Source organism: Ipomoea nil, unplaced genomic scaffold (genome assembly GCF_001879475.1).
Source record: "Ipomoea nil cultivar Tokyo-kokei standard unplaced genomic scaffold, Asagao_1.1 scaffold0805, whole genome shotgun sequence".
Lineage (NCBI taxonomy): Eukaryota > Viridiplantae > Streptophyta > Magnoliopsida > Solanales > Convolvulaceae > Ipomoea > Ipomoea nil.
In genome coordinates, this window is record NW_017617233.1 from 3,040,463 (window position 1) to 3,056,569 (window position 16,107).

Consider the following 16,107-nt stretch of genomic DNA (forward strand, 5'->3'; position numbering starts at 1 on the left):
TTCCACCACCTCAAACAAAATGATGTAAAGATGAGTAAGTAGCTCGGTGTAATTTTACTTCAAATGTTCATAAAATAAGCATTTATAGGAGGATATAAATCATGATAATTCAGGTGAACACAGAAGCTAGACATTTGCTTACTGCGCATAAAAAACACCTCACTTTGAGAGATTGCTCTCACCGGTGACTGATGAGACTCAATATCGGGTCACTGTTTCCGAACTTCACCCTATGACCAACTGCTCTCACTGATGGCTAATGAGACTCGATATCGGGTCATTGTTTCCAAAGTTCGCTGAGTGACCAACTGAGCTGGTTATTTTGTTTCTATTAACACACCAATTCTTGAATGGAAATGGGGATTGAATCAAGAAAGAAGTAAAGTTGTGCAGCAATCTAGTGGGGTTTAAGTGCATTCAAATTCTTTATACATTGTCAATTTGTTAAGGGGAAAAAAGGGGGACCAAAACTGGTCTTTCAACCAAGACTGCAAAGAGGGGAAGAAAATGAAAGAAACCAAAAACAGGAAAAGGGTAAAATTCCAGTGATCAATAAAAGGACAAGAGCAATTGATCAAGGAAGAAAACCCCCTGCCACCCTACCCCAAAATCCAACCAATAAGGAATGGGGAAAAACTAAAGTAAAAAATTAACAACAACAAAAAAAAAAAAAAAAAAGATCTTGATCATCAAGAAGTACTGGCTAGGCTAGCATACCTGTAAATACAGTTTTTTTTTTTTTCTTTTTTGCTTAATTTAATCTAATAATCAGGCATGAGATGGCCGATTTTGCCTTCTTCGGCGGCCATTTTTTGCTCGGTGGCTCTCAACCACATACAGACGGCGGTGAAGCTGAGCACCAAGCTCAAGAGCCCACTCCCCAACCCGATCCCCACAATGGCTAAAATGGAGAGCCCATTGTTTTTCTTGTTCGGTAATGGGTACCCGTACAGATCCTTATTCCCCTCGTACGAGCTCGCATTGAACTGCCGCAGGTTGCCGCTCCGGTTCCCCAGCGACGCCGGAATCGGGCCGGACAGCCGGTTGTTGGAGACGTCGAAGACGGATAACCGGACTAAAAGCCCCAGCTGCGGCGGGATGAGGCCGGAGAGCTGGTTGTCGTGGAGATCGATGACGTTGAGGTAGGCGCAGAGGGCGAGCTGCTGCGGGATTGCGCCGGAGAGGTCGTTGTCGGAGAGGTTAAGGACGGCGAGGTTAACGAGGAACTGAAGCTCCGGCGGGATGGGCCCAGAGAGGGAGTTAGAAGAAAGGTCTAACGCCTGGAGATTAGTGCAATTTGAGAGATACGGCGAAATGGAGCCTCGGAGGGAGAGATTATTAAGCGAAAGCTTATAGATTCGGCCATTGTTGCAAGTCGCGCCCTGCAAGTACGAGGTGAATCCTGTACAAGGATTCGCGAACCTGTCTTTCGTCCAGTTCTGCAGATTCTTCATCGGATCCTCCAACGACTCACTGAGATGAGTCAAACACTGCTCGTCGTTGGGATCCGCCGCCCCCATCCCGGCGGCGCATGCCACAAACACCACCACCAACACCCGCCGCCAAATCCCGCCGCCACCAACCATGTATCCCAAACCTGATCTCCCAACAGTAACAACCAAAGATCCGAGGAAACTAAAACTATTTCACCTCTGCCGTTTCTGAAACCGCTGTCAGGCAGGCAACTCTTCACGTCACGGAGAAAACAGTGGAAATGAATGAAGGCGGAAAAAAGGGGAGAGAGAAAAACAGGGAAACAGTTATTGTTGTGTCTCCGGTTGAACAGTGGGAGTGGTTAAATAAGAGGGTAGGTGTTAAGGCGAAGGATCTTTCAGCGTGAATGGGTTTGGGGCATATGGGAAGACAGTCAGCTGGCAGAGAAAGAGAGAGAGAGAGAGAGAGAGAGAGAAGAAGAAGAAGAAGAAAAGAGAGGAGTGGGGCTGGGGAGATGTGTGCTTTGCCCACCCAAACAAAACAACCAAATGTGGGCTTTGTGAAAATGAAAGCACAAACCTTAACTAGAAAAGCATATGTTGGCTTCTTGTTTCAACTCCAACTCCGACTACTTCCATTGCTTCAATTTTGTTTGAAAACTTAATGATGGAGATAAGTCGAGAAATGTTAGCTTATTTTGGTTTAATTGATAGCGTTCGGAGTTTCCACTTTGGATATAATTCACACAGTGCAACTGTCCAGTTTTGAATCTAGTTTGATCTCTTTATCTAGATACTGTTTACTGAATAGTGAACTAAACATGTGGGAATTTACTTTTTCTACTATAACATATACAAAAGATATCATTCATAGATCTATTTTCTTAATGCACCATATTGGTTCTCATGTATTCATTGAGGAGGTTCATAGGAACATCACTCACTCACTCTCTCTCTCTCTCTCTCTCTCTCTATATATATATATATATATATATATATATATATATATATATATATATATATATATATATATATATATATATACACTGATTCAAATGCGGACAATACTTCCCGTGCGATCGGTGCGAATTTACCATTAGGTATGCAAAAATAGGATACACAGTGTTTGAAAATGTACCACAATGAAATACACTAATGCATTATACCTAATGGTGCATTTCCGAACATTTTGTGGTGCATTTATGCATACCTAATAGTGAGTGGCTGCACCGTCGCACGAAAAGCACTGTCCGCACGAAAACTTGAACATATATATATAACCTCACGATTAACTTAATATTTTAGTTAAGACGGAAACATGTTTTAATTATCAATACTTAGGGTGTGTTCGGTTGGTGGGTTTTACCCATAGGAATGGGTATGAAAGTGATTGTTGTTGTTTGGTTGATAGGTTTTTAGAACACTACTATGAGTTTCGAATACTCCATCAATTGAAAAACCTATACCCAAATACAATAAGGGTTTCATTCCCTTATTCATTATCAAGCACTACTATTAGTAACCATTCACATTCCACCCTACTACCAAACATATTAAATACTTTCACCAAAACCCATTACCATTACTAAGTATTTGATACCTATTCCGATTCCGATTCCTATGTGCGAACCAAACACACTCTAATGCATTATCACAATTCACAACTATTAGCTACTTCTTTGATTTACGTAAAAACTCACAACTACTTGAAAGTTTACGCTTCATAAACTCCGTTTTAAAACCATAATCAATAATAAATTACAAAAAGAAAAAGTAAACTAGCCTAGAACTATAAGTGACTCCACGTTTTATAATGCATCCACACTATGCCTAATTATATGGTTTAATGTCATTTATCAATTATTGCATTTCTTGGTTATAAAAACAAGTTTTTTTTTTTTTTTTTTTTTTGGAAAGGAAATATAAACAAGATCTTCACAATAATAAAGGAAAATGCTAATTACCCATAATAAATGGAAATATAGCAATAATACTTAATCATATAACAATTGTCAACTATAAAATGAATCGTAATTATTAATTTTGTCATTTCTCTCATTTTCAGAGACACTAGTTAGGTTATACATGACAATATTTTTCCATATAATATTTGATTCTATGTTTTTTTTTTTTATCTGTAATAAACATCTTATAATTAGTGTTTGAAATAATTATAATTCAAAACTTTGCATACCATGCAAATATAATTAGGCAGTGTTTAGTTTGTGGAATAAACTGAAAATGGAATAGTATTTTATGAAATGTCTATTATGTCATTTGGTTTATTTTTAAAATTACAGAATAAAATTTCATGAAAATGGTTATTTCCTTTTCCGTGAGAATATCTGTTTCTAAGGTCCTTTAATTTATGGTATTAGTTTTTTTATTATTATTTTTTTTTTGACAAGAATTTATGGTATTAGTTAAAGCAAGAATAATTAAATTTAGAGTAAATACCTAAAATGGTCTATCGACTATAGCTAAATTTATAAATTGGTCATCGACTTTTAATTTCAACCAATTAAGTTTTTAACTTTACAATTTTAACACAATTTGGTCCTTTGTCTATTTGACCATTTGTTGACTGCGCTTTTAACATGTGCATCCCAAATCTAAAATGCACATGTTGTAGAACAATTGGCGGTGGACTACTAGGCCTATATATATATAGTCGCGTTCATATGAAAACTATTCCCCATGTGAGAACTTGTGATATAATCTGAACTCTTCATTTGACAAGATATGATGGATATGGTTTTATGGGTATTTTAAACCCTTATTTATTTAGTTATTTATTGCGTTAGGGGCATGTATTTATGTAGTTTTCCACGTAGTTTCATTGCAAGCAGTTTCCTAATAGATTATGCGAGAAAATTACCGATTTGGTCCCTCGACTATGAGGATGTCACTAATTTAGTCCTCGATTATCAAAATTACTCAATTTGGTCCTCGACTATGACATTTTTACCTGATTTGGTCCTAAGTGTTATTTGCAAGTCAAACCTAAAGGGCAATTTTGAGATTTAAAAAAAGTACCTTCATTCTTCTTCCCTAAATCTAAGTCGTTTGTTTTATATAGATAGGTTATTTGTTTTCTATAGCGTCGCAGCTTCAATATGCAACCAAAGTGCCGTGAATCATCTTCATCTAGCTATAATAATCGAATGATGTTTAAAAATTTGTTGCCTTGTGCCAACATCATTTTCATCCAGCTATAAGCATCTCCATTTTCGAACATCATTCGATTCTTATAGCTGGATGAAGATGATTCACTGCACTTTGATTGCATATTGAAGCTGCGACTGCTATCGAAAACAAATAACCTATCTATATAAAAACAAACGACTTAGATTTAGGGAATAAGAAGGAAGATACTTTTTTTTTTAAATCCCAAAAATGCCTTTTAGGTTTGACCTGCAAATAACACTTAGGACCAAATCAGGTAAAAATGTCATAGTCGAGGATCAAATTGAGTAATTTTGGTAGTCGATGACCAAATTGGTGAAATCCTCATAGTTGAGAGACCAAATCGGTAATTTTCTCTAGATTATGCTATGTGATTTTGAGGAATTATAATAATGACTTTAGAGATTTTTCTGGTCATTTTCCTTTGTTCTTCTTTCGTTTTTTTTTTTTTTGCGTCGATGGTGACTGCTCGGCATAGCTTCATGTTTTTTTTTTTTTTTTAGTTTTAGTTTTTTTTGTTTGTTTGTTTATTTTGTTTGTTTGTTTTTTTGTTTTTTGTTTTGTTTTGTTTTGTTTTGTTTTTTTTTTTTTTTTTTTTTTTTTTTTTTTTTTTTGTGGTTCATTGGAGTATACTTTTGATTAGGTTTGTTGATAAATCTGTGATTTTAGGAGGGAGATGCATCGTAGGACACCTTTGTGTACCCCAGAGTAAAGGTTGTGAATTGCTTGTAGCAAAGATGTGCACAAATTGCTAGTAGTAAAGATGTGCATTTCTATGGGAACTAGAAGGTAGAAGATATGAATGAAGTGGGCAAGAATATAGAGATAAAATAGTAGTTTTACACTTTTACTAGATTGTAGGGTGTAGTTCTTGTCACAAGTTAAGTGTGAAAATAAAGAATTCTATGGAGCAGCTACTATACTAGTTCAGATTTTCATACTAGTCGTATTTCCGTTATCAGGTATAAATATTCTACTGCCAAAATTTATTGCAACTATCTATATATTGACATCCTACAATTAACAATAGAATTATTGTAGGTTTACCTATAATTGTATTGACCATGTCTCATTTTCGAGCATTGAGATTTGAAAATGCAATTACTTTAATGTGGTCAAAAAAATAAATTGATCTGATTCTCATATATAATGGATAGATAAGAACACTTGCGTGTAATATAATAACTTAGGGGAAATTAACATTTTAGTCCATCAATTGTTTTCCAACTGTCAATGAATTCCCTAGTTTTTAATTTCAACCAATTTGATCCCCAAATTGTTTGAATGTAACAATTAAATATTTATATCCATTGATCAAAAGTTGTTGAATGCTGGGGAAGCAATAACCAAGTGGTTGAGTATTATTCTTGTACTTGACTATCTTGACTTTGTTATACTATATCATTGTATATTTTACTAATATTTTTCACCATTTAATATGACAATATGTCAATATACGTATTTCTTTTTAAAAAAAAAATATAAGTGATGTCAGTTATTTATGATAACTCATAATCATTGCAGATGTTAAAACAAAATTGATAAAATTTTAGTTCATGTAATTTTAATTTGCGAAGGTAGGATTTATTCTTAAAAGTGAAAGAATGTTTTAGGATGAGATAACCTAAGTTGCTTAGGACCAAGAAAGTCGTAAAGAGATTAAGATTTACTTGCGGCGCAAAAATGGAAAGTCGACACGTTAAAGGTTGATAGTACTTTATACTCTTACCTCACCTGTTGGCTCGCTTTTGCCAAGTGAAAATAAAGTTGGTAAGGCTTGCTATATAGTAGGTCAATAATTGCACCGTTGACCGTTGTTAATGCTAAAAATAAGGACCAAATGATAACGATAAAAATTTACAAGGCCTGGTAAATGACGGTTGGCTGATAGCGGTAGCGGTTAGTTGATTAGGTTAATTAGAGGGTATAACTAGTTGATAATATTATCTTATTGTAAAAATGTGTTTGGTAAATTAGCTGTTAGCTGATAACTGTTTGATATAATTTCTTTTCTCAACAAGCTAATTGAAAAAGTTGTTTTGAGTAGCTTTTTGAATTTTAGCATTTTAGAGTACAAAAAGCTAATTAATCAACATTTATATTGATTTTTAAACCAAGTCAAACAACTAATAGTGGTCAAATAAGCCAAAAGTGACATATATGCCAACTATTTTACCAAATAGGGCTATAATATAATTTAACATTGCATGAAGTTTAAAATTTTTTAAAAAAATAAAAATCACAACAAGAGATATGAACTTTGATTATTTATGAGGAAAATTCACACTCATTACTCATGGAGTGTGCAACCTCATTAGAAAAATTATGTGCGACAAGTTCAATCGAGAGAGTGTTTGAACTAGTGACATTTAGGTATGAGAGTCATGCACCACCAATTCGATAACATGTGAACTTTAATCAAAGATAGTGCAATAATTACTTTTTAACTAGTTACCTTTCAGTTAAAATTAGTAACCGTTGCCACCGAGATGTCCTTTTAGGCACAAAATTTTCTTTTGAAGTGGCCGTGACATGATTTCTTTTTGATTTTGTGACAACAATTTTTAAAAATTAAAATAAAACTGTACCTCACATTCTTTAATTTGCATCCTAATCGAAGATGAAGGTGGGGTTCAATACTCTTAATATTTGATTTAGATAGAGATGAAAAGTTTTCTGGTGACGAATAAGAGTCTACAATGATGACGTTGATGGCGACTTTGTGAACAACTTAAGAAGATGATGAAGAATAACACCCAGAAAAGTAGTGGAAATGAAACAACCAACAAATATTAAAAATTAAAAGAAGAATGAAGGTGGAGTTGGTCGTAATAATACAATATGATTAATGATTCATTCCTAATTTCCTATGACTAAACTTACAAACAAATGCGCATGCGGCATGCCAGCGGTCAATGCACGAATCCTAATTTGCATCGGATCACTACTAATTGATCAAATCGGATATTATATATATTCTTTGATTTACGAGACACGGTAACATCACATCAACATATCTATTGAAATGTTGACAACAGAAAAATAATGAGTTGAGTTTTTCAGAATAAATAGTTTGAGGAGTTAAGTTTAATGAAAATAAAGTGATAGAACTATCTGTAGAATATTTATTAGGGTTAAGGTATTTGTGAGTGGCAATATCTGAGACGGTGCGAGAGGAGGAGGTTGTGGTGACGCGACGTCTGGGTTGGTGGCGACGACAATGCTAGTAGGGTTTGCATCGATAAATTGTTTAATCTACTAATACCATATGAGAATTGAACAATAATTATGATAGAGGGAGAAGGAATTCTAGTGTAACAAGAAAATATAGAGTCTTAATAGTTGCCGTTACTCGAAAATGTTCTTGTGATAGATCCTAGTCGGAAGCCAAAATTGTCCATACTTGACTTGCATAAATTGAGAAGGCCAATAGGTAGGTCTCACAAAATGTCAAATTTAGAATATTGTGGTTACCAAATTAACTACTCGACCAATTTGATTGGAGTTGGCAATATATGTATGTGTGTGTATATATATATGTGTGTGTGTGAACCTACCTTATCGTGTGAACCTTAAAACCTATGAACACTTTTGATGTTGCATCATCCAACGGTAAAAAACATGGTGCATGGAAAAAGTCAACTCAGAACGCGATGCACAATATTTGTGCATTGTGTTTGCAATGTATTGTGTGTGTGCATTATGTTATAGATGACATACACCGTCCACTAATCTAGATAAAAGAGCCTAGATTTGTTCTCAGATTTATATGTTAATATAGGTTCTCATATGACCTAAATATATATATATATATATATATATATATATATATATATATATATATATATATATATGTATATAGGCTCCGGATCCCATGAGGTCACATAGATGGATGTGATCATGAGATCCCATCCCATCCATTAAATCAATATTAATAGAAGGCTGAGATTGAAAGAGATTGTAATGTAATTAAGGTAGTATTTTAACCATAAGGGTGAAGAAGTAATTTTAATAGTGTAATTATTTATGGTTACAAATTAAACGGAATATTTACCATATGAATATATGTAATATTAATGGTAGTAGATTGCAGTAATATTATGTTAAATGGTGTGATTAAAACGTGGTGAGCAAGAAGATATCGAAGGTGTACTAATTTCTGTGGCGGAAATGGCTAATACGGCTACAGGTATGTGCATTTGAACTGGGTTTGTATTGGTCTTTGTGTAGACGTGTGTGCAGTTGGTATGGTGAAGTGTGTGCGACCGACAGTGCATGTGTGTGCAACTCCATGTGTCGGCGATAATCGATTTCAGTTCAAACGGTATATGTTTGCGTAAAGGGCTATGTGGGTGTGTGTGCGAATTGTTAGAAGTGGTAGCAAAACGGGAAATCGAAGCTTTATAACCAGCATTACGTAACATAGCTATGGCGTGCGTTTGAACCCACTATGCATGCACCGCAACCTCTACTTTGACGTATGTGTTGCAGTCTGTGCGAAATGAAGTTTTTGCATTTTACATTTGATAATACAGAATATAGGACAAGTTGGTGAATGGGTCTAGCTTTCATATGGGAGTGGAAAAATGTTAGATGATAGGAGATGTATGCACCGGTGTTATTATGCATGTGCAAGTTGCTGATTAGCTTAAAGTTATGAACGAATTGTAATTTGCAATATATGTGTAATGAACCAATCACTTGGTGAAATTGAGAACGTGTATATCCGTTTGTAATGTGTAACTGTTTCCCGGAGTACAATGATAGATGAGAAGTTGTAGCTAATTATATTTTTTTTTATAGCTAATTACATGTTATTATTAAAGCACATAAAGAATAATGGGTCCGTAGTTTGAATGATGTCGTTTGAGCAGGGGTAGACACCTCGGCAGGAGGGACTGGTGGAACAACTTGGGCAGTAGGCAAACCCACACCAGGAGGTGCTGCAAACAACTCCGAATTGTTCTCTACACGAAAGACAACCAAACAAAATAACTTTCCATCCATAAAAAAATAATAAATGAAACAAACTCACCACCAATGTAATTCGCACGTGCCATAACAATGCCTTGCACGGCAGAAAATAGAAAAGAACAACCCTAGCCAAACTATTGCACAGAGTTCGTATTGAATACTCCACAACCAAAAACGATTTAGAAAAATAAAACAAGAAAATGCTATTGACAGATAAAATAGATAGATAGAAGACCGAAATGTTACAAAATTAATCAAATTGATTAATCCGCACCCACCATATCCGCGAAGCGCACACACCACTAATAGTTGATTTAAAAAAAAAAATAAATAAAAATAAACTCAAACCCAAAGACCAAAATGCAAATGAAAATCAAAAACATATTTATAACGAAATCGAACTTATAACGCACATAATAAATTAACATGGCTTGTGCAAACAAGTGTACGAATTAATTCCCATACCCTACACTTCAATACACAGTTGCACCCACCATAAAAAATAAAATGCACACAGCAATTGAATTTGCACACGCTGAAATCCTAATACGCAACCACCACCCCCTATCATAACGACCAACAGACACATCACGCTGGACTAAAAATAAATTATTCTTTTTTAAAAAAATGAAGGGACCAAAACAACCCACCACCATAAGAAAACACAGGCCGGGTTGCCTACAAAAGCAAAATTAAACACACGCGGTACATATGTTACGTAGTGATAAATTAAATGCTACAATTTAACGTAATGCAACTGCATATAACCACACCCGCACACACCAACATATCTTGATTCACTTCTGGGTAGTTATACCTTCACTGCACCGTGAAAAAAAAAAACATGACCATTTCACAGCACCAGTGTAGTTGCACACACAATAACTAATAACGCACTAACTTAAACTATGAAATTCACCAACTTAAGAACATACTGCAATGCAAAACTATTTCGACACATACATGAGGCCGTATTCGCAACCAACGCACCAAATGCAAGAAAACGACCCCAAAACATTAAAAAAAAAAAGAAAAAAAAAAAAAAAAAAAAAAAAAAAAAAAAACTAACTACAATTAAAGCAACAACTCACCCTTCCCTTGCCGTACACCACCCACCCCATCGAAAATCACCACAGCCACACCAAACCCCCCCCCCCCCTCCCCCCCTAAAACGCCAAATACAACGACATGCAAACAACTTAGCGCCCGAAAAACGCCGTAACCCAACAAACAAAACAAAAAAAAACAAACAAAACAAAACTAGCGCAGCATAATACGGAAGAAACCCCGAACAATAAACCCAGATCGCACATGCCGAAATTCTAAAACGCACCCACCGCTTACTAAACATTACGGCAAATACACACCCCCGCCTAACATACAGTCCTTAAAAAAACACCCAAAAAAAAAAAAAAAAAAAGAACAGAAACCATTCCCCAGCCATCCAAAACACAAAAAAAAAAAAAAACTTAAAAAAAAAATCAAAACAACTCCATGAACTAACACCTCCCTTGCCGAAACGCTAACCAACCCACCGCCAAACACCCCCAAAAAGCCCCCCAAAACCCCTCCCCCCTAAACCCGCCGACCACACAACCATGCACAGTCCTTAGACGCCGGAACCCGCCATTACCCGGAAAACAAACACCAAAAACAAAAAAAACGCCAAGCAAACAGATGGACGAGAAGCCCCACAAGTAAACCCTAACACCCCGGCTACACTCCAAGTAAACTGACCAAAACCATCCCCACATTCGTCTAGCCGACATACACATGCAAGACCAGCACAAACCCACACACGCGAAAGAAAACGAAACATCATAAACGCGGCGACCGGAATACCTGGAATGCTATCGGAAGACGCACCCCTCTGACGCTTGGACTGACGGTTGGTAGAACCGGCCATCACCTCTGACAGAACGGCACAGACAAAGATTGACAGAATGGCACAGGCAAAGATGAACAACGTTGGCGCTAGAAAAAAGTGGCCGGGCGGAGAAGACACAGCCGCGGAAGAGATCGCAGGAAACGAAGAGACTACCGGAGAAGATACGCAATATGCAACGCCAAGAAGTTGAATAGACGGCAATTAAAAGTGCAATAAAATAAAACATCCGATTTGAACCATAATTAACTTGCACAAGCCCATAAAATCAGGTAAATAATTAATACTGCCTAATAAAGATACAAAGAAAAAGACATTAATGACCCTACATGTACAAAAAACCAGCGCACAAAGGCAATATACCACATTAAATCTGAGACGTCAAAATATGAAAATAAATGTACAAGATTGAGCCTCACCACCTTACCTGCCAATGCTAACCTCACCGGATCCAAAATCTATGTATATATATATATATATATATATATATATATATATATATATATATATATATATATATATATATATATGTTCTCGTGCGGGTGAGGGCTTCAGGTGCGGTTGTGCGGTTTAATCTGAGCCATCCATCTCGCTTTAATCAACGTCCAGGATTATCAAAGTTTTTAAAAAAAATGCGGTGGCAATTTTGTAATTTTTGCATCTAGGTCAAAATTAAGGTGAGCGGATCTGTGATTAATGTGCGTGAGTTTTGTGCTTAATGTGCGTGTGTTTTGTGCTTAATGTGCGTGAGGTTTGTGCTTAATGTGCGTGGGGATGTGCTTAACGTGAATAGTTGTTAAAACTTAAAGTCTGTGAGTGAATACTTAAAGTGCGTGAGTTTTGTGCTTAATGTGCGTAATGTTTGTGCTTAATGTGCGTGGATTTTGTACTTAATGCGCGTGAGTTTTGTACTTAATGTCAGTAGTTGTTGAAACTTGAAGTATGTGAATTAATATTTAAAGTGCGTGGGTTTTGTGCTTAATGTGCGTAAGGTTGTGCTTAATGTGTGTGAGTTTTGTACTTAAAGTGCGTGAGTTTGTGATTCAGATCTAACACTTAAGGTGCACCTTAGCTTATACTTCTTTGTTCCAGGCACGCGTTTTTTTTTTTTTTCATTGATTTGAGCCTTTGATATAAATTTGATCAACTGCTCAAATTTAACCGCACGGGAAGCTATACTCGCACCTGAACCCTTCCCTATATATATATATATATATATATATATATATATATATATATATATATATATATATATATATATTCTAGCTATTTACTATATATTCACATGTGTCTGGTGTTAGTTTATTTGTCACATAATAAACCTTTGACCAACATATATGCATCCTTAACAAATAGACAAAATGCTTTGTTAAGACTTGGGTCGTTTGGTTTACGGAATGTCAGATTACCTTCGGGAATGTTAGATTGCTGGGAATGTTAGATTACTGGGAATGTTAGATTCCTGTGTTTGGTTAAAATTGGGGTATGTAATATAATCATGTTTGGTTTAGGGTTATCTTTTATTTACACACTATAATATCTTTAACATATTTTCATATATTTTAATAAATTTAAAAATTAAAATAAATAAATAAGATAACGGTATCATATATAATTACATGATTTTAAAATATTAATTAAAATATTGAACTTGAGAAACAAAATTATTTTATATGTTAACCTAACATAATAAAAATAAAAAATATATAATTACAAAAATAATTATATATATATATGTGTGTGTGTAATAAACTAACATAACCAAGATTATCTTACATAACCTTAGAAATTGAAGGGAATCACATTCCCTTCAAAATCTTATGTGGAGGGAATGTGACATTCCTCAAGAATGTTAGATTCACTGAGATAATGTGAACCAAATATAGGAATCTGAGCTTTGAAATGTCACATTCCCTTAGTTATGTTATATAACCTGAACCAAACGCCAAACTTTGGCATGAATGGGACACAATGCCAAGGAGATATAAAAGAGTACAGGGCACACATGAGAAAATATAATATATAAACAGAAAATACTTAGCATAACTTAAAGAACAAAAACTTCATTTTTAAACTAGCTCAACGCCTCTTGGATGCTTAAGGCTTCCGCTTGTTTGGGTGTAAACACCCCTTTCCAATGTGTTCCCGTTCTATCCACGAACTCCCCTCTCTCATTTCGTAGCACCCACCCAATCCCCATAAGGCCATAACATTCAATTTTTAATATTAGAAGTTGAATAGTATATATATATATATATATATATATATATATATATATATATATATATATATATATATATGGAAAATTAAAATACCATACTAAAAATTGTTTTAAAGTAGAAATTGACTTCATGATCTAGAGGTGTCTAAAATCTTTTTTTTTTTTTTTTTTTTAAATTATGTAAGTTAAAAAGTTTTTTTTTTTTTAAATTAAGATTTTTTTTTTCTCAACAGGGAGCAGAAAATAAAATTACTAAATAAGAGTTACATAAATCTTAGCTAAACAGCATCTACAATAACAACAAAAATCATCGAGTTCAAACCCCCCAAAGAGTGATTATAAACTTGTAAACCAAGCATAGATGGGTAGTTATCAAATCAACAACATACATTAGCCTCCTTATAGTTATGCTTAACTAAGCAATGCCAATCTTGCTAAATAAGCTCTCGAATTGCTCCTAACTTCTAAGAGATGTAAATGAGAATTTCGTAAATTATTAGCTTGTTTAATTTTTCTCAAAGCAAGTATTAAATCGCTCTCAAGCTTCACGTACTCTATAATAACCTCTTTCTAATTAAACAAAACAAAATACCATTATCTATATATTTACTTTTTTAAAACTGAACTCTGATCTATAAGTTTATCCTGTTTTAGTTTCTAAGTTTAGCCTTTGCGCGACATCCTAAGCTTCCTTAAGTTTTGCAATTTGAGTAGAATCTTGAGATCTTGTTCACCTAACAAACAAAGACAATGAGATTAGAACTCAATTACTCAAACATAGGTGCTGTCACGGATCTCCACACGACTACCTACAAACCAACACACTGTTTGGGAGATCAAATGATGTTTTAAACGGGCCTCTTGGGTGTCACATAGGCCCATCCAAACTGAGAGACATATGGGCCCATCATCTTTGTGGCTTAAATGAGGAAGGGGAAGATATATTGTTCCCAAGAACGTTGAATCCCCAATCTCAAGGATCTCACATCCGACCCGACAGAATATCATGGAGGATATAAAGCATTACTCAACGAAACACAGAGGCTAGACCTTTGTTTACTGTGCACAATGAGTCTCACTTTGAGAGGTTGTTTCTACATTGCTGTTGGTAAAACTCGATCACAGGTTATTGTTCTTAAATTTCACTTATCTAACCAATTGAGCTGATTATGCGGGCTGGGAGAGGAAGATATATGGATGCATGCATGGGGGATATTAACAATTAATTCCATTTCCATTTCATTGGTGAGTTAACATCATATCATTGTCCAACTTTTGTCACTTCACCTCAAGCCCTGTGGGTATAGTCGACAGCGCATTTGCTGTTCCTGGGCGTGACACCATTAGGACTACTGTTTTTTGGTCTTCCCTACTAGGAAACCCACATCTTTAATGTGTTCCTCATTTCAAATCTAAATCAAAACATAATCGTCATAGAACACTATATTGATGGAAGACGGAGAGGACCACGGTTTGAAAATTGCGTGTATCGTGTAACAACGAATATAATAGTCAGCAAATCACATAAAGTAGGTAAAGTATACTAGCAAGACTCCATGTAACAGGTTCAAGTCAAGAAGTTGTTGGTAAGAATTGAACGTGTGACATTTCAAATTGTAAATTTGAAGTGTGTAAAATAATGATTCCATATTAAAATTTGATTTGTACAATGTATATTTCATATGGAACTGAACTTTGTTCCCCAAACTATCATCAAACCGAATTGATACGATCTCTACCGACATTATAAGAGATTGAGAAATACTATTCCTCACCTATTAGACTAGATATAGGTTTTTCTCTTAAATTTGAGTATCTATCATTGATACTTTTTTTTGAGGGACTGATACATGGTCGGAAAGTGCTACTTAAAAAAAGACTACCAGTCAAATATTTTATGTAGTTTGATGGCATCACTATTAACATTCCAAACGAAGAAAAGACAAATTACCCTAGAGCAAAAGGGACGAGATAGGAAATGACTTCTCAATAGTGCTTGATAAGGTGCAAAGGTAGTTTGAATCTAAGAGCATCACCATCAATGCATTTTAGTGTGGTTTTTAAGAAAACAAGCTTATGTGGATGAGAGAGAAAAAAATCACCCTGCAAGTGCAAAGCATCAATTTTTATCAGAAATGTGAGACCCACCAAGGAAATTAATATATCACATCGCGCCCTGTTCATCAGGTGAAGCACAACACACCACCCAGCCGAGCAAGTTAATGCCACTTTTTTCCTTTAGCTTTGTGTTGTTTTGTTTTTTTTTTTTTTTTTTTCCTTTTTCTCTTTCCTCTCATATTCTCTTTCCTAGTCACACCTGTTTAAACTCTTCAAAAACTATAACTTTAAGGATGCTCCCTCTAATAATATAAGCAATGAGTGATAATTCACATTGATGGAGTGTAGTG

The 16,107-nt window shown here is 35.1% G+C and overlaps 1 protein-coding gene across 1 annotated transcript; it reads right to left on the reverse strand.

Annotated features, from left to right (window-relative positions):
* Positions 1 to 391: 391 nt before the first annotated feature.
* Positions 392 to 1,957, reverse strand: LOC109177867 (inactive LRR receptor-like serine/threonine-protein kinase BIR2). Its single transcript, XM_019327342.1, has 2 exons — positions 1,624 to 1,957; positions 392 to 1,593 (listed from the first exon to the last, which is right to left on the reverse strand). Exon 2 carries the CDS (start codon positions 1,584 to 1,586, stop codon positions 762 to 764), a length of 825 nt encoding a protein of 274 aa, XP_019182887.1. The 5' UTR covers positions 1,587 to 1,593; positions 1,624 to 1,957; the 3' UTR covers positions 392 to 761.
* Positions 1,958 to 16,107: the final 14,150 nt, after the last annotated feature.

What these genes read in the sequence shown, in the direction of transcription:
- LOC109177867 (XM_019327342.1), bottom strand. Translation starts at nt 1,586, where the DNA reads ATGGTTGGTGGCGGCGGGATTTGGCGGCGGGTGTTGGTGGTGGTGTTT.